The sequence below is a fragment of the Neoarius graeffei genome, chromosome 12 (assembly GCF_027579695.1).
Source record: "Neoarius graeffei isolate fNeoGra1 chromosome 12, fNeoGra1.pri, whole genome shotgun sequence".
Classification (NCBI taxonomy): domain Eukaryota; kingdom Metazoa; phylum Chordata; class Actinopteri; order Siluriformes; family Ariidae; genus Neoarius; species Neoarius graeffei.
In genome coordinates this window covers 39,114,185-39,141,488 of record NC_083580.1, presented here as the reverse complement: position 1 = coordinate 39,141,488, position 27,304 = coordinate 39,114,185, and the positions used below count along the sequence as shown (strand labels likewise).

General features: G+C 42.9%; 1 protein-coding gene across 3 annotated transcripts in view; it reads right to left on the bottom strand.

Annotated features, from left to right (window-relative positions):
• The window catches only part of ebf1b (EBF transcription factor 1b), a 295,483-nt gene that overhangs the window by 164,525 nt on the left and 103,654 nt on the right, over window positions 1-27,304 (bottom strand). For all 3 annotated transcript variants that reach the window (XM_060935874.1, XM_060935876.1, XM_060935875.1), the window contains exon 7: window positions 8,625-8,706. In XM_060935874.1, coding sequence (XP_060791857.1) covers window positions 8,625-8,706 — 82 coding nt within the window. The remainder of the gene's footprint in view (window positions 1-8,624; window positions 8,707-27,304) is intronic.

Below are 27,304 nucleotides of genomic sequence, written 5' to 3'. Positions count from 1 at the left end.
GCAGACTCAGAGCGCCAACAAAAGTCCAACAAGAGGCTATTCTCAAACTGCAGTATGCAGACGATGCTGCTGTTGAGTCAAAATTAGTCAAAGAGCATCCCACACAGCCCCAACAAACTTCCAGATCAAGAACACCACACTGAAGAATGTGCACTCCTTCACCTACCTTGGATCAATGCTGAATGCCAACTGCGACATAACAGATGAGGTACAATGGCATATAAGACTAGCATCTGCCTCCTTTGGTAAACTTGCAAGTAAAGTCTTCCTGAACAGAAGCCTGACAATCAAGACCAAGGTTGCTGTCTACAGGGTGGTCTGCCTCTCAGTCTTGCTGTACACCAGTGAAACGTGGGCTCCATACAGACACCACATTCACACCCTCGAACACTTCCATACCCGTTGCCTCCAGAGAATACTGGGCCTCAAGTGGTGGCACAAGGTCCCTCATATAGAGATCCGACGTCGGGCCAACATTGAGCTGCTAGAGACCATACTCCTGCACAGGCAGCTCAGATGGGTCGGACACACCATCCTCATGCCCTCCAATTGTTTACCAAGACACATGTTGTGTGGTGAACTTTCCAAAGGTAAACACTCTGTGGGAGGGCAACAGAAGAGGTACAAGGACCATCTAAAGGCCAACCTGAAGGACTGCGGCATTGAGCCACAAAAACTGGAAGAATTAGCAGTGAACAGGTGCAGGTGGAGACAGCTGTGTTCGATAAAAACTGCCTCCTACACAACTAGCTACAACCAGAAGGCGAAGGCCAGAAGAGTAAAACACCATCAGCCAATCCAACCACAGGGCAAGCATGTATGTGATGGGTGCGGCTAAGTCCTTGCCGCCTGAATTGGACTGATCAAGCATCGAAAAACTCACCAAGAGAGAGACGGCATGGAGTGACATCATCATCGATATTGAAGGACAGCCTTAAGCAAAAGCAAGCTATAAACACTATCATATACTGTATATGAAGTACATTTAATAGTCCATCCATCCATTATCCATAACCACTTATCCTGTGCAGGGTCACGGGCAAGCTGGAGCCTATCCCAGCTGACTATGGGCAAGAGGCGGGGTACACCCTGGACAAGTCACCAGGTCATCACAGGGCTGACACATAGAGACAAACAACCATTCACACTCAGTCAATTTAGAGCCTCCAATTAATCTAAACTGCATGTCTTTGGACTGTGGGGGAAACCGGAGCACCCAGAGGAAACCCACACAGACACAGGGAAAACATGCAAACTCCACACAGAAAGGCCCCCGTCAGCCACTGGGCTCGAACCCAGGACCTTCTTGTTGTAAGATGACAGTGCTAACCACAACACCACCGTGCCACCCACATTTACTAGTTTTGTTCCAAAACATGATGAATGCCAAATTCTCATTTTGCCAGCAGGGGCATGGTCAAGGGCCAGTTTGTGAAGGGAGAGCAAAGCCGGGGAAGCTAAGTGGCAAAGTGGAAGCACCTGTTGCAAATTAATGTGCTGTGTCTGTGTGTTTGTGTGCAGTAAGAAGGAGCAGATAAAAGGGGGAGAGGAGAAGAGAGGGAATCCCGCTGCAATGTTGGCCGGGGAGGCAGTCACAGGGCCATCCACATCAGGTCCGTGTCATGATGACACGGAGAGTGGGGAGAGCCCTCCACCCTCTCTGGGGAACCCCTCAGGGTAGTTCCCATTGGAGCAGTTGTGTGGCAAGTCTCTGAGACACACTTTTGACCAAGTGGAAGTAATTGATGGCCAGGTTGAAATCACATCTTTGATTCCCCTTCCCCCTTTCCCCTTAGGTTTCTGTGTCTTCCCCGCAGGTGAGTGCTACTCACCCCAGCAGTGCAGAGGTGAGGCCTGGGCCAATGTGCTGGCACTGGGGGGAGCCTGGGCACTTCCAGGATCAGTGCCAGGCAATGGAGGTGGTGGCAGTGGTCCAGATCTGTGACATGCCAGAAGCCACCCGCGATCAAGCTGGAATGTACTGCATACCAGTGAGTATTCAAGGGTGTACACATCAGGCTTTGGTGGATTCAGGTTGTAATAAGACCTCCATACATCAAAGCCTGATTGAATGTGGGGCAATGGGGAATGCACATTTGGTGAAGGCTAAGTGTGTGCATGGTGATATATATAAATATCCACTAATGCCCATCACTATTCATTTCCAGGGAGAAAAGCATAGTGTGGAGGTGGCGGTTAGTCTGAGCCTCACCCACCCACTGATCTTGGGAACAGATTGGCCAGGTTTAAAACCTTAATGAAACAGATAGTAGTGGGTGGGTCCTGCAGTAGCACATCACAGGGGAATCCCGCTGCAACGTTGGCCAGGGAGGCAGTCACAGGGCCATCCACATCAGGTTCACGTCATGATGACACGGAGAGTGGGGCCTCTCTGGGTAACCCCTCTGGGTAGTTCTCATTGGAGCAGTCGTGTGACAAGTCTCTGAGGCACACTTTTGACCAAGTGGAAGTAATTGATGGCCAAATTCTCCAGCCTAATGTTACGCTTTCCTTCCTATACTTTTGTATTATTAAGGATAGACTATATTGAGTGATGCAAGACTGAAAAAAACTAAAGAAAAGATGACACAGTTGTTGGTCCCAAAGAGCCAGATGGAACTTTTATTCCATGCGGCTCATCATAATCCTATGGCTGGCATTTGGGGCAGGATAAAATACTAAATCATCTCATGGCCTGTTTCTATTGGCCAGGGATTCATGCCAATGTCCACAGGTGGTTTGCGGCATGTCGCAAATGTCATCTGGTGAATCCAGCAGCCACACCAAAAGCACCATTGCACCCATTACTATTAATTGAGATCCCCTTCGAAAGAATTGGCATGGATCTCATTAGATCAATCTACACACGGGTATCACTTTGTATTAGTTATTGTGGATTATGTAACGTAATATCCGGAAGCCGTGCCTCTCCGCAATATTGAAGCATGCAGTGTTGTGGAGGCACTCTTCCGTGTTATCTCCCAAGTCATCTCATCTCATCTCATTATCTTTAGCCGCTTTATCCTTCTACAGGGTCGCAGGCAAGCTGGAGCCTATCCCAGCTGACTACGGCTGAAAGGCGGGGTACACCCTGGACAAGTCGCCAGGTCTCCCAAGTCAGGAATCCGAAATAAATCCTGACTGATCAAGGCACTACTTTTATGTCACGCACACTGTGCAAATTGTACAAATAATTGGAGATTAAATCGATTCATATGAGTGTTTAACAGATGGGCTAATCGAACGATTTAACCAAATATTTAAAAACATGATTTGTAAGTTCATTCATAGGGATGCTAGAAACTGGGACAGGTGGCTAGACCCTCTGTTGTTTGCAGTGCGTGAGGTCCCACAAGCCTCCACCGGGTTTTCCCCATTTTAATTGCTGTATTCAAAAAGGGAAAACCCAGGGAAATTGGGAGGAGGAGTCTTCTCAAAGCAAAAATGAAATTCAATACATTCTTGACCTGAGAGCAAAACTCCATGCACTGAGTCACATAACCCAGGAGAATTTGCTACAGGCCCAAGAACGTCAATTTCGCCTGTACAACAGAGGGACACAGCTAAGGGAATTTGCACCAGGAGATAAAGTCCTCATTTTACTGCCCACTTCAAGTTCAAAATTACTCACCAAGTGACAAGGGCCCTTTGAGTCACATGGCAAATTTGGGAGGCTGACTATGAGGTCAAACATCCAGATAGATGCGACGCATGTCAAATTTACTACCTCAATCTCCTGAAACTGTGGAAAGAGGAGGTTCCTGTGGCTCTGGTGACAGTAGTTCCAGAGAGGGCAGAGCTGGGACCAGGAGGTAAATCTAAAAAGTGTGGCCCAATTCACCCCAGTCCTCTGTGGAGAACACCTCTCACCGCCCCAGAGAGCACAGGTCATTAGGTTGCAGGAGGAATTCTTTGATGTGTTGTCGCCCCTCCCTGGCTGCAATAACTTCATAAAATATCACAGAGGTAAACATCACCCAGTGGAGACTCCCCCAGGGGTGGTGGTGTGAAGTCACCTGTATCAGCTCTCCAAACACAAGAAAATGTGGTTCGGGACGAACTCTAGGCTACGCTGAAGATTGAGGTAATTGAGGAGTTGCACAGTGACTGGAGCAGCCCAGTGGTCTTGGTTCCCAAGACCAACAGGTCAGTCTGTTTCTGTGTAGACTATAGAAAAGTCAACGCGGTGTCTAAATTTGACACATATCCAATGCCCAGCATTGAAGAACTGCTCAATTGGTTAGGCACTGCTTGCTTTTACTTGACACTGGATTTAACAAAGGGATATTGGCAGATCCCCTTGACTCCATTATCCCATGAAAAAAATAGCCTTTTCCACTCTATTCGGTTTACACCAATTTGTTACCCTTCCTTTTGGGTTGTTTGGGGCCCCAGCGATGTTTCAGCATCTCATGGACCTAATTCTCCGTCCCCACAATGCATATGCGGCAGCCTACTTAGATGATATAATCATTTATAGTAATGATTGGGAGCAGCATCTACAACATCTCAGGGCAGTCCTGACGTCACTGAGGTGTGCGGGACTCACAGCAAACCCAAAGAAGTGTGCAATTGGGTGGGTGGAAGTACAGTATATGGGCTTCCACTTGGTTCATGGGCAGGTGCATCCCTGAATTGATAAGACTGCAGCAATTGTGGCCTGCCCGAGACCTAAGACCAAAAAGGGGGTGAGGCAGTTCCTGGGGCTGGCTGGGTATTATAGGTTGTTCATACCTAATTTTTCGGATGTCACCAGCCTGCTGACTGACCTCACTCAAAATACAGCACCAGATCCAGTCCAGTGGACACAGCCATGTCAACAGGCCTTTAACCAAGTAAAAGCTGCACTGTGTGGGGGGCCACTTTTACACTCCCCTGACTTTTCTCTCCCTTTTGTGTTGCAGACTGATGCATCGGACAGAGGGCTGGGGACCATTTTGTCCTAAACAGTGGAGGGAAAGGAGCGCCCCATGCTGTACATCAGCCAAAAGCTCTGCATGCAGGAGATTAAGTACAGCACCATCCAGAAGGAGTGCTTGACCATCAAATGGGTGGTCCTCACCCTCTGTTATTACCTGCTGGGATGCCCTTTCACCCTCTACTCGGCTCATGCCCTGCTCCAGTGGCTCCACTGCATGAAGGATGCCAACACCTGGATCACCTGTTGGTATCTGGCTCTGCAGCCTTTTAAGTTCGAGGTGATCCATAGGCTGGGGGCACAGATGGTGGTGGTGGACTACCTCTCCCTGTGTGTGTGTGTGTGTGGGGGGGGTGTCAGCTGCAGGCCGATGGCTTCCTGGCCTGAGTCAGGTGGTGGGGGTATGTGGCAGTGGGGGCATGGTCAAGGTCCGGTTTGTGAATGGAGAGCAAAGCCAGGGAAGGTGAGTGGCAAATTGGAAGCACCTGTTGTGAATTAATGTGCTGTCTGTGTGTTTGTGTGATAAAAGGGGGAGAGGAGCAGAGAGTCCTTGGGCTTCCCCAAGTTGAAATCATGTCTGTGCAGTGGCACACAAGAGTTTATTTAAATCTGCTGAAAAGCATGGTCATTTTGTTTTGTTGAGTTGTGGTTTTCAATAAAACCCAAATGTGAACCTGATCCTGCTTGCCTGTTTTCAGCATCCACTGTAATCAGGGAAGTGTTACACTCATATATCTCATCTCATTATCTCTAGCTGCTTTATCCTGTTTTACAGGGTCGCAGGCAAGCTGGAGCCTATCCCAGCTGACTACGGGTGAAAGGCGGGGTACACCCTGGACAAGTCGCCAGGTCATCACAGGGCTGACACATAGACACAGACAACCATTCACACTCACATTCACACCTACGGTCAATTTAGAGTCACCAGTTAACCTAACCTGCATGTCTTTGGACTGTGGGGGAAACCGGAGCACCCGGAGGAAACCCACGCAGACACGGGGAGAACATGCAAACTCCACACAGAAAGGCCCTCACCGGCCACGGGGCTCGAACCCAGTCCTTCTTGCTATGAGGCGACAGTGCTAACCACTACACCACCATGCCGCCCACACTCATATATATTTTTTAAATTAATTAACAGAATGGGGCAGCACAGTGGTGCAGTGGTTGGCACTGTCACCTCACAGCAAGAAAGTTCTGGGTTTGAACCTCATGGCTGACTGTGGCCTTTCTGTGTGGAGTTTGCATGTTCTCCTCATTCCTGCATGGGTTTCCTCACACAGGTTTCCTCCTACAGTCAAAAGACATGCTGATTAGCTTAACTGGCTACTCAAAATTGAATACAGATGTGACTGTGGGTATCAATGGCTGTTCATCTCTGTATTAGCCCTGCAACAGATGGGCAGCCTGCTCAGGGTGTAACCCACCTCTCGCCCGAAGTCAGCTGGGATTGAGCTTCACCCATAACCCTGATGGATAAGCGCTATAGATAAAGGAATGCTTATGAGTCACTACATACTAAATATATCTGTAACGCATTTGCATTTAGCAAATTCTTACAATCGTTGTGCATCTGGCAAGTGTCCAAGCACTTTATCTAGATAATATGTTTCATACCAGCATGAGGCAAATTACAAGGGGACTGAGGGATCTGACCTTCAACAGAAAGTAAAGGGATGTTCTTAAAAACTCTTTTGGCCCTTTTCCACTACCCTTTTTCAGCTCACTTCAGCTCGCTTCAGCTCACTTCAGCCCGACACGGCTCGCGTTTCGACTATCTCAAAACAGCACGACTCAGCTCGCTTCAGCCCTGCTTAGCCCCCAAAACTCGCACCGTTTTGGAGTAGGGCTGAAGCGAGCCAAACCGAGCTGAGTGAGGCTGGGGGCATGAGCAGACACTCCCATGTGCACTGATTGGTGAGGAGGAGTGTCCTCACATGCCCACACATGCCCCGCGAGCACGCTGGGATCTGTAAACACTGCAAACCCGGAAGAAGAAGAATTACGAATTATGAGAATTTCTGAAGCCTTATGCGCCTCGCCTCACCTATACGCTCTTGCCAGTATCTGTTGGCGTTGTCGGTGACAACAAGCCACAGCACCAAGACCAGCAACACTAACGACTCCATGTCCTCCATGTTTATTGTTTACTATCCGGGTTGTGAGACTACCGCTTAAAAGCTCACTGATGTCACTGTTTGCGCCGCTTAACGACATCACGTGACGTCCACCCACTTTCGCTAACTCCACCCAATGTGTCCACCCACTTCCAGCCAGCACGGTTCAGCGCGGTTGTAGTCGAAATGCAACTCCAACAGCCCCGCTCAGCTCGACTCAGCACGGCATGGCTCAGCCCGACTCAGCCGCGTTTGTAGTGGAAAAGTGGCATTAGTTTGCTTCTATGGTTTGGGATGCCTGCAACTCTTCACAAAGCACATCTTAAAATCTACAAAAACTAAAGATAAAACTAATATTTCCCATGTACCTCAAAGAAGAAACCTTTGTCACATGCACTCTTCAAGCACAGTGAAATTCATCCTCTGCATTTAACCCATCTGAAGCAGTGAAGATACACACACACACACCCAGAGCAGTGGGCAGCCACACTAGAGCACCCAGGGAGCAGTCAGGGGTTAAGTACCTTGCTCAAGGGCACTTCAGCCCAAGGCCGCCCCATGTTAACCTAACTGCATGTCTTTGGACTGTGGGGGAAACCGGAGTAAACCCACGCAGACACAGGGAGAACATCAGAAAGGCCCTCGCCGGCCACTGGGTTCGAACCCAGAACCTTCTTACTGTGAGGAGACCGTGCTAACCACTACACCGTCCATTCAGCTTACTGGCATGTTTTTGGGAGACACAAAAATATAAATCTCACAGCTACAGAAACCTGTTATATTGGCTCTCATACAGTTATTATTTAGTGATCACAAAATCAGTGGAGAGAATAACAGCACTGAGTCTCTTACTATCAAGGTTGGAGACCTTTACAGAGGATTCTTAGTCCACTCCTCCATGCAGAATATTTAAGCTCATTTTTATTCTTAGGATAGTGCACGTAGACTTCACTGATCAACAGGGTTCAGCTGACTGCATTTGGTGAGATGCTCTCACACAGTGGGTAGGGGGACCTGGTTTGGTTTTACATGCTCTCCTGATTTCAGTGCAAGTTTCCTCCAGGTTCTCCAATTTCATTCAACCTCCCAAAAACATGCCAGTAAGCTGAATGGCTATGGTAAACTGCCCTTTGGTGTGAATGTATGTACATGGTGCCTGTGATGGACTGGTGTCCCATGCAGGATGTGTCAGTATTTTGCAAACCATACTACAGTATGCATACCACATAAAACTAAAATCTTAATATTCATTACATTGAGAGGAACTGCTGGAAGAAAGACGGAGAAAGATGAAGGACCAGTGTATTTAAGTCACCCTGAGGAGATAATACTGTATTGGGTAGCAGGAAACAGATGTCAGTATTATATTTGTATATTGTTACTAATATAACCTTTTTTTGGATATTATTTTCATTATACATTTGTTCTATTTGGATCTAGCTTTACATTTATTATTGCTTTAGTGGTATTATAAACAGCCATGGCAATAAGGTTTGAAAATCCTTTTAAATGGGAAAATCTTGGTTTTTGGTTTTTAATATGAATGAGAGAGAAAGAGAGTGTGCAAATCCACTTCTGAGAGGTTTTACCTGAAAGCGCCGCATGTCCCGTGGGTTACCAGCATTCTTCAAACAGTTCTGGTTGCATTTCAGGAAGAACTTTAGGAAGAACCTGGGGAGGAACAGAAATAAAAGGTCAGAACAAGCAATGGAACCGGGTGCAAGCTTTTGATGCAGTGCCATCTAATACATGTTACATTCATCAGAGCAGGGTGGAGACACTCGACATATACAGTAATCCCACTGGCTACAAAATGAAAGAATGGCAGTTTTAGCACTTCTTTCCTTTCCTTTTCCTGTTGAGTTGCTGTTACTCTCCCAAAAGCTTAGCCATAGTTCTGTATGTGTGTGTGTGTGTGTGTGTGTGTGTGCGCGTGCATGCATGCGCATGTGTGACAGAGAGAGAGAGAGAGAGAGAGAGAGAGTGAGTTTTACCAACATGTACAATTACAACAATTACAACCTGTTACATTTCTGTAAAAGACAGAGTGTCGTGTAATATGGTGTTGGGCCTTCTATACCACAGGGAAAGATTAGCTTGATAATGAGAGAGAGAGAGAGAGAGAGAGAGAGAGAGAGAGAGAGATGCTGAAAGGCTGATGCATTCACTCCAAAACATTTCCCTTGCTTTTACACACACCTTCTCTTAGCCAAAATACAAAAACATGGCTGGCCAATAGCACAAGTTCCCTCACAGATGGACATTAAAGTTGTACCAGCAAAATACCAGCTGCTTTTACTTATGCCAATAAGTATGCACACAATCTCTCTCTCTCTCTCTCTCTCTCTCTCTCTCTCTCTGTGTGTTCAAGGGTAATGCCAAAGCAAATGCCAACCAGTAAAGCTAGAACAGACTCAAACCTCACTTCAGCATATTTTCTCTCACCCTGGTCATGTGGAATCTCACAGCTGTTCACACACCACACACACACACACACACACACACACACACACGTTTTACTTCACTAAGAAAAGTTCTGGTTGGAATAATCTCATTGTCTTGGCTTTTTTTATGCCAGCATTCGATATTTACGTGTGTTCCACTTGGCCATTGTGGGATTTAAAGTGAAAGCACACACTCATCACAGCATCACAGTGTAATGCTAATGTACGCTCATTATATCACAGTGTAAATGCTTATAGAGATGTTTATGCACGTTTAACCGATGTGTACCACAGAACTTCTGAATTTCTTGTTAAACTCCCAAGACCTGTTTAGACTTACATTCCTTACTCAAAGCAACTGACTAGAAAATATTGTTCCCATCATCAGTAGACCCCCAGTAACCAGGTACATGAAAATTAAATGGATGGCCCCTTATGAGTGGTCATCCATTTAATTTTCATGTAACTGGTTTATGGTTTATTCCACAGCTGTGGAATTGTTATTCAGTCAGACTAAACTTAATCAACTGAATTACTGAATTGTTAAGTTTTTGTTAAACTACAGAGTGAAATCATTTGTGTCTCAATTGTACATTTCTCAGTTAGTTATGTAAGTTAAGTGATGCTCATCTAGTGACATACATGTACCCTCTGAAAGTCTCTGTGATATTTGCACGTTTGTAATTGACTGGTGATTAGGTGCACTTACACTGAGACTTATTTTCATATTAACATGTGCATAGTAATAAACATTTCATTATTAAATATGCCAGCAGCAGTTTTAACATTAGAGCAAACAACAGACTAACTATATATTAGAGTACAAATGCCTGTTATTGGATTGGTTATTGTGGAGGACTTTAAAGGCCACCATTGTACAGTTCAATGTCTGTTCACATTATTCATCATTTGGGAACAAAAAATGTACTAGTTTAGTACCTTTCTTATTGACCAGCTTGGGACGGTCTTGTGGAAAGAAGTAAAGGAGTGCTCAATAAATAAATGTTGTTACACACAACAAAGACACCTTATGCTTTCATAATTAATAAGACAATGCTGACATGCCTTGTGTTAAGAGCAGTCCAATTAAAAAGGCCAATTATTACAGTGACAGTACTCAGTGGGGAAGGTGTGTGTTGGGAGGGTGGCCTTGCACATGCTCATGCTGACCTTTCACTCACACCAGGGATCAGTGGTCAAAACATGATGGCCTTCTAATACAGACAGACAACCAAAACAGGATAGAAGAAGGGAGGCAGGAAGGAAAAAGAGTATTTCCCTGAGTTCAACAAATTCCTTGCTTCTCAGCTAGCAAACCCCTCCCCCCTCTCTCTCTCTCTCTCACACACACACACACACACACAAATCTACAGTGCCTTGCAAAAGTATTCATACCCCTTGAACTTTTTCACATTTTTCCACCTTACAACCACGAACTTAAAAGTTTTTTATTGAGATTTTATGTGATAGACCAACACAGAGTAGCACATAATTGTGAAGTGAAACAAAAATGATAAATGGTCTTCAAATTTTTAAACAAATAAAAATCTGAAAAATGTGATGGGCATTAGTATTCAGCCCCCCTGCATCAATACTTTGTAGAGCCACCTTTTGCTGCAATTACAGCTGCAAATCTTTTGTGGTATGTCTCTACCAGCTTTGCACATCTAGACACTGAAATTTTTGCCCATTCTTCTTTGCAAAATAGCTCAAGCTCAGCCAGATTGGATGGAGAGCGTCTGTGAACAGCAATGTCTTGCCACAGATGCTCAATGGGATTTAGGTCTAGACTTTGACTGGGCCATTCTAACACATGAATATTCTTTGATCTAAACCATTCTATTGTAGCTCTGGCTGTATGTTTAGGGTCACTGTCTTGCTAGAAGGTGAATCTCCTTCCCAGTCTCAAGTCTTTTGCAGCCTCCAACAGGTTTTCTTCCAGGATTGCCCTGTATTTAGCTCCATCCATCTTCCCATCAACTCTGACCAGCTTCCCTGTCCCTGCTGAAGAAAAGCATCCCCATAGCATGATGCTGCCACCACCATGTTTCACAGTGGGGATGGTGTGTGCAGGGTGATGAGCAGTGTTAGTTTTCCGCCACACATAGCGCTTTGCATTTAGGCCAAAAAGTTCAACTTTGGTCTCATCTGACCAAAAAAGCACCTTCTTCCACATGTTTGCTGTGTCCCCTACATTTCTTATGCCTGTCTTTCAACAATGGCTTTCTTCTTGCCACTCTTCCAAAAAGGCCAGATTTGTGGAGTGTATGACTTATAGTTGTCCTGTGCACAGATTCTCCCACCTGAGCTGTGGATTTCTGCAGCTCCTCCAGAGTGATCATGGGCCTCTTGTCTGCTTCTCTGACCAGTGCTCTCCTTGCTTGCTCTGTCAGTTTAGGTGGACGGCCATGTCTTGGTAGGTTTGCAGTTGTGCCATACTTTTTCCATTTTTGAATGATGGATTGAACAGTGCTTCTTGAGATGTTCAGAGCTTGGGGTATTTTTTTATAACCTAACCCTGCTTTAAACTTCTCCAGAACTTTATCCCTGACCTGTCTGGTGAGTTCTTTGGTCTTCATGATGCTATTTGTTCTTCAGTGTTCTCTAACAAACCACTGAGGCCTTCACAGAACAAGTGTATTTACTGGTATGCTGAGAGTAAATTATACACAGTAGGACTCTATTAACGAATTAGATGACTTCTGAAGGCAATTGATTGCACTGGATTGTATTTAGAGGTATCAGAGTACAGGGGGCTGAATACTAATGCACACCACATTTTTCAGATTTTTATTTGTTTAAAATTTTGAAGACCATTTATCATTTTCGTTTCACTTCACAATTATGTGCTACTCTGTGTTGGTCTATTACATATAATCTCAATAAAAAAACTTTTAAGTTCGTGGCTGTAAGGTGGAAAAATGTGAAAATGTTCAAGGGGTATGAATACTTTTGCAAGGCACTCTATCTATCTATCTATCTATCTATCTATCTATCTATCTATCTATCTATCTATCTATCTATCTATCTATCTATCTATCTATCACAGAATAGGAAATGTTTAAAGAAATCATTGAAAGCCCAATATTGCTTTCATTTCACAGACATTTTACAGTGGTGCTTGAAAGTTTGTGAACCATTTAGAATTTTCTATATTTCTGCATAAATATATGTAGATAAAGGGAACTCAGTTAAACAAATGAGACAAAAACATGCTTGGTCATTTATTTATTGAAGAAAATTATCCAGTATTACATATCTGTGAGTGGCAAAAGTATGTGAACCTCTAGGATTAGCAGTTAATTTGAAGGTGAAATTAGAGTCAGGTGTTTTCAATCAATGGGATGACAATCAGGTGTGAGTAGGCACCCTGTTTTATTTAAAGAACAGGGATCTATCAAAGTCTGATCTTCACAACACATGTTTGTGGAAGTGCATCATGGCACGAACAAAGGAGATTTCTGAGGACGTCAGAAAAAGCATTGTTGATGCTCATCAGGCTGGAAAAGGTTACAAAACCATCTCTAAAGAGTTTGGACTCCACCAATCCACAGTCAGACAGATTGTGTACAAATGGAGGAAATTCAAGACCATTGTTACTCTCCCCAGGAGTGGTCGACCAACAAAGATCACTCCAAGAGCAAGGTGTTTAATAGTCGGTGAGGTCACAAAGGACCCCAGGGTAACTTCTAAGCAACTGAAGGCCTCTCTCACATTCGCTAATGTTAATGTTCATGAGTCTACCATCAGGAGAACACTGAACAACAATGGTGTGCATGGCAGGGTTGCAAGGAGAAAGCCACTGCTCTCCAAAAAGAACATTGCTGCTTGTCTGCAGTTTGCTAAAGATCACCTGGACAAGCCAGAAGGCTATTGGAAAAATGTTTTGTGGACGGATGAGACCAAAATAGAACTTTTTGGTTTAAATAAGAAGTGTTATGTTTGGAGAAAGGAAAACACTGCATTCCAGCATAAGAACCTTATCCCATCTGTGAAACATGGTGGTGGTAGTATCATGGTTCAGGCCTGTTTTGCTGCATCTGGGCCAGGATGGCTTGCCGTCATTGATGGAACAATGAATTCTGAATTATACCAGCAAATTATAAAGGAAAATGTCAGGACATCTGTCCATGAACTGAATCTCAAGAGAAGGTGGGTCATGCAGCAAGACAATGACCCTAAGCACACAAGTTGTTCTACCAAAGAATGGTTAAAGAAGAATAAAGTTAATGTTTTGGAATGGCCAAGTCAAAGTCCTGACCTTAATCCAATCAAAATGTTGTGGAAGGACCTGCAGCGGGCAGTTCGTGTGAGGAAACCCACCAACATCCCAGAGTTGAAGCTGTTCTGTATGGAGGAATGGGCTAAAATTCCTCCAAGCCGGTGTGCAGGACTGATCAACAGTTACCGGAAATGTTTTGTTGCAGTTATTGCTGCACAAGGGGGTCACACCAGATACTGAAAGCAAAGGTTCACATATGGCCCTTTTCCACTACCCTTTTTCAGCTCACTTCAGCTCGCTTCAGCTCACTTCAGCCCGACACGGCTCGCGTTTCGACTACCAAAAACCAGCACGACTCAGCTCACTTCAGCTCTGCTTAGCCCCTAAAACTCGCACGGTTTTGGAGTGGGGCTGAAGCGAGCCAAACCGTGCCGAGTGAGGCTGGGGGCGTGAGCAGACACTCCCCTGTGCACTGATTGGTGAGGAGGAGTGTCCTCACATGCCCACACACGCCCCGCGAGCGCGCTGGGATCTGTAAACACTGCAAACCCGGAAGAAGGAGAAGAATTACGAATTACGAGAATTTCTGAAGCCTTATGCGCCTCGCCTCATCTATACGCTCTTGCCAGTATCTGTAAGCGTTGTCGGTGACAACAAGCCACAGCACCAAGACCAGCAACACTAACGACTCCATGTCCTCCATGTTTATTGTTTACTATTCGGGTCGTGAGACTACCACTTAAAAGATCACTGATGTCACTGTTTGCGCTGCTTAACGACATCACCTGACGTCCACCCACTTTCGCTAACTCCACCCAATGTGTCCACCCACTTCCAGCCAGCACGGTTCAGCGCGGTTGTAGTCGAAATGCAACTCCAACAGCCCTGCTCAGCCCGACTCAGCACGGCACGGCTCAGCCCGACTCAGCCGCATTTGTAGTGGAAAAGCGGCAATACTTTTGCCACTCACATATATGTAATATTGGTCATTATCATTTTCCTCAATAAATAAATTACCAAGTATAATATTTTTGTCTCATTTGTTTAACTGGTTTCTCTTTATCTACTTTTAGGACTTGTGTGAAAATCTGATGATGTTTTAGGTCATATTTGTGCAGAAATATAGAAAATTCTAAAGGATTCACAAACTTTCAAGCACCACTGTATGTCTGCGTATGTAAACGTCTGACTGCAATTGATTATACTAATATATACGGTGATCATTTAAAAAGTTATAGCATCAATTTTTGGTTGTACCACCCTCTCCTAGTAATTAAAACATGGCTCTTTGTAAGTCAAAAACCCTGGTCAAAAAGTGTAATAGTTTTCAAGCAGTTTTGCCTCTGATCTGAAGGTCTTCTGAAGCAGAACTTCTCTGTCATTTTGACATTACTTATTCAATTGCTATTTAATTTATTCAACTGGATGACTGAAAACCTTTACACACATATAATTTGCTACAGTTTATATAATTGTGAATTGTGTTCATGTCCATTACTTCATGTGGCATTATGCAAAAGAATTGCTTCCAAACTGTAACCTCTGCTAAATGGTTCAAACTGGGTGAGAGGTAAAAAGTCTCTTGTAAAGTGGTAAGAAGCTTGGTAGTAGGGGTAATGTGGGCCTAGAAGACAGTGACTTTTGACCTCCATGTCTAGAGGTCACATCTGGTCATCAGTCATCAGGCTCCAGAAAGCAACTGAAATCACATAATAAATTGTACACACAACTACCACTATGCAAAATACCCCAGAATCTAGAGACAGTTTTGCCTGGATATTTCAATCCATGTTGTATATTCTCTGATCAGAGCGTTGTCCAAAAAATCTCCAGATATGCTCCAGATTCTTTTGAGAATGTAAAAAGATATCTCTGAATTCTTGGGGCTTTGATGCAGTGTACACACATACACAAATACACACAAGCAATGAAAGCTAAGTAATAATTCACTCTACATCATTTGCAAACATGCATCATCTTTTCTCAAACAACTAACTTCAACCAAACCCACCAAAATATTTTCGTACTAAACTCACATGTCCCAACACTGAACATATGTTAATTATTCCGTGTACTACATATCTGGTAAAAATCTGAGAAAGAGTAGGGGGATGCATTTTAGAAGGTTATCTAATTTGGTTGCTATACTCAGAACAAGAACCATTAATGCTTTTGTCGTTGTCTCACGTGGTACCAGCCACAGTGCCAGTAAACGAACCCAAGTGAAGTACACTGCTAATAAATTATTCAAAAGCTGAGATGGCAATTATGGCCATGAGCACAACCAACATTAATATTTTATGAGGGCTAACGCATACCTCCAAGTGAATCAGAAAGAAAGAGAGTCAGAGAGAAAGAGGGAGACTGAGTCAGAGAGAGATAAAGAGAGAATTATACTGTAGAGTCAAAGCGAGAGAGAGAGTGTCTCAATACTCTCTTTTTATGTTGGTTTTTGGATTGGTCTCTGTATCCTCTTTCTTTGCTTTTATTCTGCTTTTCTCAACAATCTCATTTTATTTCTCCTTTCCTGGGTAGTTTACAGCAGGTTGGAGATACAGGAACGCACCAAGGCTCTCAACACAGGGACATGGAAGATGTGTACCAGCAGTAAACAGACAAACACACAAACTAACTAACAAACCCACAAAATGATGATTATGGTAAGGAATGTGGAAATCAGTGATCATGCAGAACACCACTGTATCACCCAAAATAAAAATGGCAATGCTTCAGTGCCAAAAGCAAAACAAGGAACACAATTTTGTCTGTATGCCCTATTACTTTCGGCATAAATAGTAACATAAAATATTCACCCTTTCCCTCTGATGCAAAATATATTCAAAACACATCTCTTCAAAGATGGTTTGTTAAATAGGTCAGATATCTGACACAAATACCCTAAATGTGTTACTGTTCATGAATTATTTTATTTTAAATATTAAGATACCAAACATTGATTTATTAACACTTTTCTAATTATAGAGACAGTTGGAAAAGAGGGAATATGAGTTATTTAGTCTTCTAGTACTTTATGTAAATTGTTACTTGAGAAGAGAAAGGGGAAGAGAGAGAAATAACACATGGGAATATTATTTTACATAAGCAACACTTCATATGCAGCACTGGTAATTGATCGTCGCAGTGTAGCAGCACAGACCTGTCAGTCAAAATGCAGAGACCCTGGAGAAATGGAAATCCAGTCTAAAGCATATTCACCTGAATTATATATATATTATCCTAATTAATTTTTTGAGGTCATAGTTGCAAGGGAAATGTGACTAGGATTCATTGTACTGAATGAATTTAGCAGTATAAATGCTGCTTTTTGGTGTCAAGAACCAGTCAATAGAACTTCTGTGAAAGAAATACACACATACATACATATACACACACACACACGGTGGTGTAGTGGTTAGCGCTGTCGCCTCACAGCAAGAAGGTCCGGGTTCGAGCCCCATGGCCGACGAGGGCCTTTCTGTGCGGAGTTTGCATGTTCTCCCTGTGTCCGCGTGGGTTTCCTCCGGGTGCTCTGGTTTCCCCCACAGTCCAAAGACATGCAGGTTAGGTTAACTGATGACTCTACCGTAAATTGACTGTAGGTGTGAATGGTTTTCTGTGTCTATGTGTCAGCCCTGTGATGACCTGGCGACTTGTCCAGGGTGTACCCCGCCTTTCGCCCGTAGTCAGCTGGGATAGGCTCCAGCTTGCCTGCAACCCTGTAGAACAGGATAAAGCAGCTAGAGATGATGAGATGATATTTTTTTCTTTTCTACCAGTCACTATAAATTGGTCTGTAAATCTGTAAAGCACACACATGGATGTCTGCGACAGGATTCAAACTCGTGATCTCTCAATAAGAGGTTTATTAACACATTTCTGTTGCACCAATCTGGAGCCAATTAGCATGTGTTTGTGAGGTGGTAGGAAACCAAAGAACTCAGAGAAACCCATGCAAACATGAGAAGAACATGGAACACTCCACACAGAGTGTAACCTGAGCTCAGGCTTGAACCAGAGACTCTGGAGTTGTGAGCTGGCAACCCATTCAAGACTTCTGAAAATATTATTATTAGATATGACAAGAAGTCTGATGAATGATTCTGAGACAAATTTTGTTGTAGAAGTACATTAGGATCCTGTATGAATCGCTTTTACTTGGAAAACTCTGAATCATTTGATACAGCAACACTAATCCATAGCTGTTAGTACTTTGATTAGATCTACATGCAACATAACAAACAACAGTCCACTCTCACATAAAAGGTACAATATGACCTCTAGGCATTTCTTTCTTCCAGAATGACTCATCTTCACCACAAACCAGGAAAGCAAGTGAATGAAAGGGAACGCAGACACAGAATGAGAAAAGTAGAGAAGGAAAAGGGAAGGTCTTCTTTGGTGTCTGTTGTAGAGGACCAAAGGCAAACAACTCAATAATTCATGAGAGAGAGAGAGAGATTGATTTCAGGGGCTAGCTCATGGGGTCATGAGGGGGCTGGTATGGTGGGCTGACAGGGCAATCATTAGCCCCCTAAAACACACACACGCACGCACGCACGCACACACACACACACACACACACACACACACACACACACACACACTTACGTTAGGCTGCTTAACTGCTAGCAGTGTAGGCAGGGTGCTATACCTCAGGGGTCGGCTGATTTACTACTTTTGTTTTCCTACTTACATGTGCTGCTTTCATCACCACAATTTTTTGTCTGTCTTCTCCAGGGATATTGAGTGAAATATTGGTTAGGAGGAAGATGCTAATTCCATTAACTCAGAAAAACCTATTCACTCCATCCTTATGGTTTAACAACACTGTGGCATTTGTCAGCAAATCTTCTCCAACTTCACCATCAATGTGAGAACATGTGTCAAGCACGTTACTTTTCCTTCAAACACATGGATTGCCTGGCACATGTGAAAAGAGTCAAATGAAAGAGTGTTCTAGGATAGAAATGGTCCTTTTGGCACATGAGGTCAACTGAAAATTTTGAGAAAGGCTTGAGTGGAAAAGCTTTCTCTTTTGTCGCAAAGCTTCACAAATAATTCATGGTGAGACAAAAAGTAAGCTGAGGATTCATACTGACAGACATTGCTTTTACATCCATACACTTGTCTCCTCCTGTCTTCCACAAAGATAAATATAAAGACACCATGAGACCATTCTTTACTCAACCTGGTATGCCATCATACAATCTCACAATCTCACTCTTGCTCTGCCTTATTTGTTTTGGCAGTGCTTTCATGCACACACAAAAAGTAGGGGGGGTGGAGGGAGCCATTTAGAGCAGTTCTGATAGACCACCAGTGGTAGACCAATAGACTACACTGCAGAAAGAGATTAATATGATTAATATGATTAATATGAATATCATTTGCACTACTCCTTGTGCACTGAGCAAATAGCCTGGTAGAACTGCAGTAAGATTTCCCCGTCTAACTCTGTACATGCTAGTTAATTAGCAGCTGGACATTAGAGAAGATAATGAACAGGAGAAAAGCTCCTTATTATCTTCTGGGATTCTGGGAAAGAATCATATTATTCAAGGGATGCCATCACTTTTTAATTTGCAGCTTAATTGGTGCATTTGGAGTTGGCACTAATAGACACAGGATGTTAATACCATGGCAGAGTAACACTTTTTGATGAGGTTATGTAAAGAATGTTTAAAAATGTGAGGCCAAAAGAAGTTAAATTGGAGATAACAGGAATCAAATGTTCAAGGTGGTTAGTGTTAATGCTTGGAGCACACACAGTTCTTACTGCTGTTACTACTACAAAAATAAAGATATTAAATTAAGTGCCTCTATTAGAAATCATTAAACTGTATGACAGAAATGACAAGGCAAATGTATTTCAGCTGAAAATCATGAATGGTTTGCTGTCTTCTTAGACCAAAACAAAGGCCAAGTTTACATTAGACCGTATCTGTCTCGTTTTCTTCGCAGATGCACTGTCCGTTTACATTAAAACGCCTGGAAACGCTGGGAAACGGGAATCCGCCAGCGTCCATGTATTCAGTCTAGATCGTGTCTGATCCGGTGCTGTGTAAACATTGAGAATACGCGGATACGCGGATACGCTGTGCTGAGCTCTAGCTGGCGTCGTCATTGGACAACGTCACTGTGACATCCACCTTCCTGATTCGCTGGCGTTGGTCATGTGACACGACTGCTGAAAAACGGCGCGGACTTCCGCCTTGTATCACCTTTCATTAAAGTGTATAAAAGTATGAAAATACTGCAAATACTGATGCAAATACTGCCCATTGTGTAGTTATGATTGTCTTTAGGCTTGCCATCCTTCCACTTGCAAGTGGTAAGTGACGCACATGCCCGACATGCACTGAGATCACACACACAGCGGCTCAGTCCCAAATCACTGCTCGTGCACTCCACTCGCGCGCTCTGTGAGCTGCGCAGGGCCGGAGTGCGCACCCTCCAGAGGGCACTCGCTGTTCAGGGCGGAGTGATTTGGAGCGCAGGATGCCTGCAGAGCTGAGCGTATCCGTGTATTGGCGTTGCTGTGTGCAGGCGAATCGTGTATTGGCGTTGCTGTGTGCACGCTAATCGTTTTAAAAACGTTAATCTGATGATCCGCTGATACGGTCTAATGTAAACCCCACCAAAGTCTGGGCAATCAATTAAAAGTGGATAAAATATTCATTATTCATTTCTCAACATCTTCCATCTGCTATAACGGTCTGCATTTATATGAATCTACTAAAGGCAAATTTGATACAGGAAAATTAATGTACCGGTATGTATATCCATGCAAAGACAGACAGGACAATTCCAAGGAACAGTGTTTCATCATACACAAAATTCTCATTTAACATGGATCTACTCTGTTAGCAATCCTATCACAATTACTTTAGTTTGGTCCTTCGATACTCGCTCAGTGCAATTTGGCCTTGTTTGCTTCATGTTATAAATAGCTCCAAACTAAGACTCTCCTCAGGGTCCTTTATTATTTATAATATTTACTTCAGGGGAAGGCATGGCTTGTGTCATATTTATCTTGCTGAAAAATGGGCTCAAGTATGCATTTTGGCCCCAACCCACTCCTCATACAAAAGGCAATGCGTCCCACTACTGTTGCAGCTCATGAAGTGTGTAATTTGATGGGCTCACACAAAGGGAGCATACATATACACAAAACATATTCACATTCAGACCTACTAACCCAGAAAATCAAAGGTGTTTGGCCCAAACCAGCTGGGAGGAGGATGGGGACAGGAGGGGAGCATGTGGTTTTAGGTGAACCAGTGATCCACGCTGTGTGTGTGTGTGTGTGTGTGTGTGTGTGTGTGTGTGTGTGTGTGTGTGTGTGTGTGTGTGTGTGTGTGTGTTGCGTGCGCGCACGCCATGGTAACCTAATCCAGGCACTAAGGCAGGCAAAGGTAATGTTACACAGCCTGAAGGCTGCTACATCTGCACCCAGACTGCTGCGAGAATACACAGAGCCAGCAGCCAAGCTCTTACATACTGACATCACTCTGCTTGCTCTCCCTGCTCTGTGTTACTCACACTACCAGAATGAAGGAGCAGGCGGATAGAGAGATAAAGACAGGTACACTGTGCCAATCATGTTACAAAGACGAGACTGAAAGGGGCCAAATTGGTTTTGGTTATATCTGAATTTTTGAGACCCTGCTTTTACAAGCCACCATGTCCCAAAATTTCCAAATGTGTCAGTCTTGTGCTCATTCAGGCAAGACGTTAAGTTGCTTTTTTCTACTAATGACAATGGTTTAAAGCAGGGGTGCCCAAATTGATCCATAAAGGGCCATGTGGCTGCAGGTTTTCATTCCAGCCATGCAGCAGCACACCTGATTTGGCTTATTCAATCAACTGACACACCCACCCTTTAATCAAGGGTGGGTGTGGCTGCAAGTATTTGACTGTGTGAAGACAGTTCAGTTGATTGAATGAGCCAAATCAGGTGTGCTGCTGCATGGCTGGAATGAAAACCTGCAGCCACATGGCCCTTTATGGATCAATTTGGGCACCCCTGGTTTAAAGGAATCATAAACTCCATCCATCCATTATCTGTAGCTGCTTATCCTGTTCTACAGGGTCGCAGGCAAGCTAGAGCCTATCCCAGCTGACTATGGGCGAGAGGCAGGGTACACCCTGGACAAGTCGCCAGGTTATCGCAGGGCGAATCATAAACTAAAAATGTCAAATATACTGGGATGTTTCTGCAAAAATAAGAAGAGTGTTGTCATTTGATTGTCATCAGACTGAATGTCTTGTACTAGAAGTGCCAATCAAGGCCAGTTCTAACCTCAAAGGTCATGGGTTTTGACCCTAAAAGAGCCTGAGGCAGTAATCAGTGAGCTGGTAAACAGATGGTTTTAATTTGGTTTTTAAGCAAAAATTAGATAACCTGTATAATTTTCTCTACCATTTTGCCCTGTTTTTCTCCCACTATGACTCAATCATAACCTGGATATTTCTTCTTCTTCTTTCATTCTCTCTTTCTGTAATATTCTTCTTCTCTGCCTTCCCACTGTGCCTGTGGACCATGTAAGGTGATCGATGGTGCCTTGTGGCTTTTGCCAGCAGTATAGCCATGGCTAATCCCAGTGTTGGGCAGAGGGAAGGGGATGGGAAGCTTTTGGGGGGGGGGGTTGTTGGTGACAGACTCACCATCAATATTACAGAGACTGGTACCTACTCCCAGTCTGTATGTCTAGCCTAAAGGGTCCTATTACAGCATTCAGCAGCAGACTCTAGTCTAGACTATGTCTTGACCATGATCAAGTATTGGGAAGTTACACAGTTGAAGATATACGTAGAAATCTAAGGCAGACGTCTTGTTAGATGTTCTGTGGATCTTTATATATAACACGGGATACTGTTTATCATTAAATGGCATGGTGTGTTCTAGTAGTTCATACACTGAATACTCTGACCTTTTGGAATGTATATTCAAAATATACAGTGCCTCCAGAAAACCCTACAGTGATCATCATTATTATTATTTTTTAGTCCATTCCAACATCAAATTTTAGTACAATAAAACATTTTTCCCAGCTCATTTTAAAGTGACGCTGCAGAAATAAAATTAAATAAATTATTTAGATGTCCTCATAATTGTCAAAGAATTAATTTTTTTAAAGCTACTTTAATTGATTAAATAACCACCACCTTTCTTTTAACAATCTAAATCAGACTATTGCTCAATTTTCTTACTCACACTAAATATATTAAACAGAGTGCACCTGTTTTCTGTGTGCAATTGTATGCTTGCACAATATATACCACTAGCTTTGTGTACATGCACAAATTTTTTACATTCGGAATGAATTCATTCCGATTGGTGATTCTGAACGTACTGTTTATATGAAAGCAATAAGACAGATGTACATGTTGAAATGTCCCAAACATACAGTCAGAATAGAATATCTGTTTCATGCACAATCCCGCATAGCTGGTTTACTCTGCTCTGTAAAGATGGACATGGCAAGTATTTTAGCCAATCTTATTGTGTTTCTTTTATCTATTCTATCTAATTAACAATTGGAAAGGAACCTTCTCCTCATAGAAGTGCTGAACAGGAGAAGGCAAGCACAGGATAATGAAATGTCAATTGAGTCAATTGTGATGAACGGAACAAATATCAGGATGACTTCTGAAATGCGTGATCTTGGTATAATGTTTGACAACAACTTCACTATGGTATCTCAAATAAACAGTTTATGCAAGTCTGCTTCATTTGCCCTTAGACACATTGGCACTCTTAGAAAGTTTTTGGACCAGCGTAATGCTGAAAAACTTATCCATGCATTTGTAACTTCTAAACTTGATTACTCTAACAGTCTTCTCTATGGCCTTCCCAACAAACAAATCAACAAACTCCAATGCATCCAGAACAGTGCTGCACGTATTCTAACCATGACGAGGAAATCTGACCACATTACTCCTGTTCTCCATGATCTTCACTGGCTCCCTATTCACAAGCATATTATCTTCAAAATACTTCTGGTGACTTACAAGACTGTCAATGGCTCTGCACCGAAGTACCTAAGTAATCTCTTGAGGCTCCACCAAGATGAATGCTGCATTCAAGCAAGGATTATCTGCACTTGTCAAGTCCTCAATTTAAGACCAACAGCTATGGAGCACGAGCATTTTCTACTTGTGCCCCCAGACTATGGAATGCTATTCCATTGGAGATACATGAAGCACCCTCCTGTGAAACTTTCAAGAAAAAAGTAAAAACTTACTTGTTTAATCAAAGATAACCATTCGACATTGATGATTGACATTTTTAGATACAGTGAATATGTATTTTAATATGACGTATTTTTTACATTTAATATTATCGCTATTTTGTAAGAGCATTGAGATTTACATGGAATGCGCTCAAGAAATAAATTAAGATTATTATAAATGGCGTCCCATACAGAACCATACCTTTGCTGCTTATTCTGCCTTACTAGAAAATTGTTCTTGTCATAATTTTTTAGAGTAATTCCATTTTACTTTCTTTTAATTGAACATAAGTCAATGTAAACATTTGACTTGCAACTACAGACAAGGGAGATCTTGGCACAATTGTCTAATACTTCAGTATGTGATGTCGTGCAAACAAAGCGTCATGACGACTACAAACAAAGCACCCAGATGTTATTGCTGCACAAAGGCATACTGAACATGTGCAGAAGGTTAGAGGTGCAGAAGGAACCTGCTCAAACATTTACATGGCTAGTATTTTCTTCTGATCAGTTTATGAAAAGGTATACAGTGGTGCTTGAAAGTTTGTGAACCATTTAGAATTTTCTATATTTCTGCATAAATATGATCTAAAACATCATCAGATTTTCACACAAGTCCTAAAAGTAGATAAAGAGAACCCAGTTAAACAAATGAGACAAAAATATTATACTTGGTCATTTATTTATTGAGGGGCGGCACGGTGGTGTAGTGGTTAGCGCTGTCGCCTCACAGCAAGAAGGTCCTGGGTTCGAGCCCCGGGGCCGGCGAGGGCCTTTCTGTGTGGAGTTTGCATGTTCTCCCCGTGTCTGCGTGGGTTTCCTCCGGGTGCTCCGGTTTCCCCCACAGTCCAAAGACATGCAGGTTAGGTTAACTGGTGACTCTAAATTGACCGTAGGTGTGAGTGTGAATGGTTGTCTGTGTCTATGTGTCAGCCCTGTGATGACCTGGCGACTTGTCCAGGGTGTACCCCGCCTTTCGCCCGTAGTCAGCTGGGATAGGCTCCAGCTTGCCTGCGACCCTGTAGAAGGATAAAGCGGCTAGAGATAATGTGATGTGATGTGTGATTTATTTATTGAGGAAAATTATCCAATATTATATATCTGTGAGTGGCAAAAGTATGTGAACCTCTAGGATTAGCAGTTAATTTGAAGGTGAAATTAGAGTCAGGTGTTTTCAATCAATGGGATGACAATCAGGTGTGAGTGGGCACCCTGTTTTATTTAAAGAACAGGGATCTATCAAAGTCTGATCTTCACAACACATGTTTGTGGAAGTGTATCATGGCATGAACAAAGGAGATTTCTGAGGACCTCAGAAAAAGCATTGCTGATGCTCATCAGGCTGGAAAAGGTTACAAAACCATCTGTAAAGAGTTTGGACTCCACCAATCCACAGTCAGACAGATTGTGTACAAATGGAGGAAATTCAAGACCATTGTTACCCTCCCCAAGGAGTAGTCGACCAACAAAGATCACTCCAAGAGCAAGGCGTGTAATAGTCGGTGAGGTCACAAAGGACCCCAGGGTAACTTCTAAGCAACTGAAGGCCTCTCTCACATTGGCTAATGTTAATGTTCATGAGTCCACCATCAGGAGAACACTGAACAACAATGGTGTGCATGGCAGGGTTGCAAGGAGAAAGCCACTGCTGTCCAAAAAGAACATTACTGCTCATCTGCAGTTTGCTAAAGATCATGTGGACAAGCCAGAAGGCTATTGGAAAAATGTTTTGTGGATGGATGAGACCAAAATAGAACTTTTTGGTTTAAATGAGAAGCGTTATGTTTGGAGAAAGGAAAACACTGTATTCCAGCATAAGAACCTTATCCCATCTGTGAAACATGGTGGCGGTACTATCATGGTTTGGCTGTTTTGCTGCATCTGGGCCAGGACGGCTTGCCATAATTGATCGAATAATGAATTCTGAATTATACCAGCGAATTCTAAAGGAAAATGTCAGGACATCTGTCCATGAATTGAATCATAAGAGAAGGTGGGCCATGCAGCAAGACAATGACCCTAAGCACACAAGTCGTTCTAACAAAGAATGGTTAAAGAAAAATAAAGTTAATGTTTTGGAATGGCCAAGTCAAAGTCCTGACCTTAATCCAATCAAAATGTTGGACAAGGACCTGAAGTGAGCAGTTCATGTGAGGAAACCCACCAACATCCCAGAGTTGAAGCTATTCTGTACGGAGGAACGGGCTAAAATTCCTCCAAGCCGGTGTGCAGGACTGATCAACAGTTACTGGAAATGTTTAGTTGCAGTTACTGCTGCACAAGGGGGTCACACCAAATACTGAAAGCAAAGGTTCACATACTTTTGCCACTCACAGATATGTAATATTGGATCATTTTCCTCAATAAATAAATGACCAAGTATAATATTTTTGTCTCATTTTTTAAACTGGGTTCTCTTTATCTACTTTTAGGACTTGTGTGAAAATCTGATGATGTTTTATGTCATATTTATGCAGAAATATAGAAAATTTTAAAGGGTTCACAAACTTTCAAGCACCACTGTAAATTACACCTCTGCAACCCATTGAAATTTCAATTGGTTTGGACATTTTTTTGTCCTGATTAAGGTGATTATATGAAGCATTTTTATTTGATTTACGCTTTTGAACTGATTATAATTGGAATATTAGGCTCCATGTAAGCCCGGCCACTGACTGTGGGAGGTCTCAAAGCTAAAACGGCAGATCAGGGGCAGGTTTCCCAATAATGTTCCCCTTTAGAGCTAAAGAGTGAGTTGAGAGATTCTCTTAACCAACAAACATAGTCTCTGTATGTGGTTTTCCTGAACTCACTCATAAGAAGGAGTCTAAAGAGCAACAGGACGAAGAGCATCTTTGCAATGTGTGTCCCCGATATAGTAGTTGCTAAAGGCAATCGCACTGTCGTTGCTGAAGGCATTATTAGTTGCTAAATCCACTCAATAAGGTCACATGGCATTCATTTTTAACCAAAATCTAATGAAATATAAAGTGTTTATAATAAGATAATATATTATAGTATCATCTGGAAGCATTATATATATATAATGTGGTAATTAATTAATTAAACTATTTAACATTTTTGGGAATTTTTTTTATTCCAAGCATGTTTTTAATTAAATGAACAGAGATTCACATGAAAGAATGAGCAAATAATAAACTAAATAATTAAGTAAATGTGTTCCCCGTGCCCACTCATTTCACTGTTACCCAAACATGCAGTCAGGATTATTTCAATTGTTATTAACAATATCAAATGGGCAATGTTCTCCCTTATAAGTGTGCGCATGCAGAGAGAGAGAGAGAGAGAGAGAGAGAGAGAGAGAGAGAGGTTTTGATCTGTGTGTAGTGTGCACCTAAGGAGGT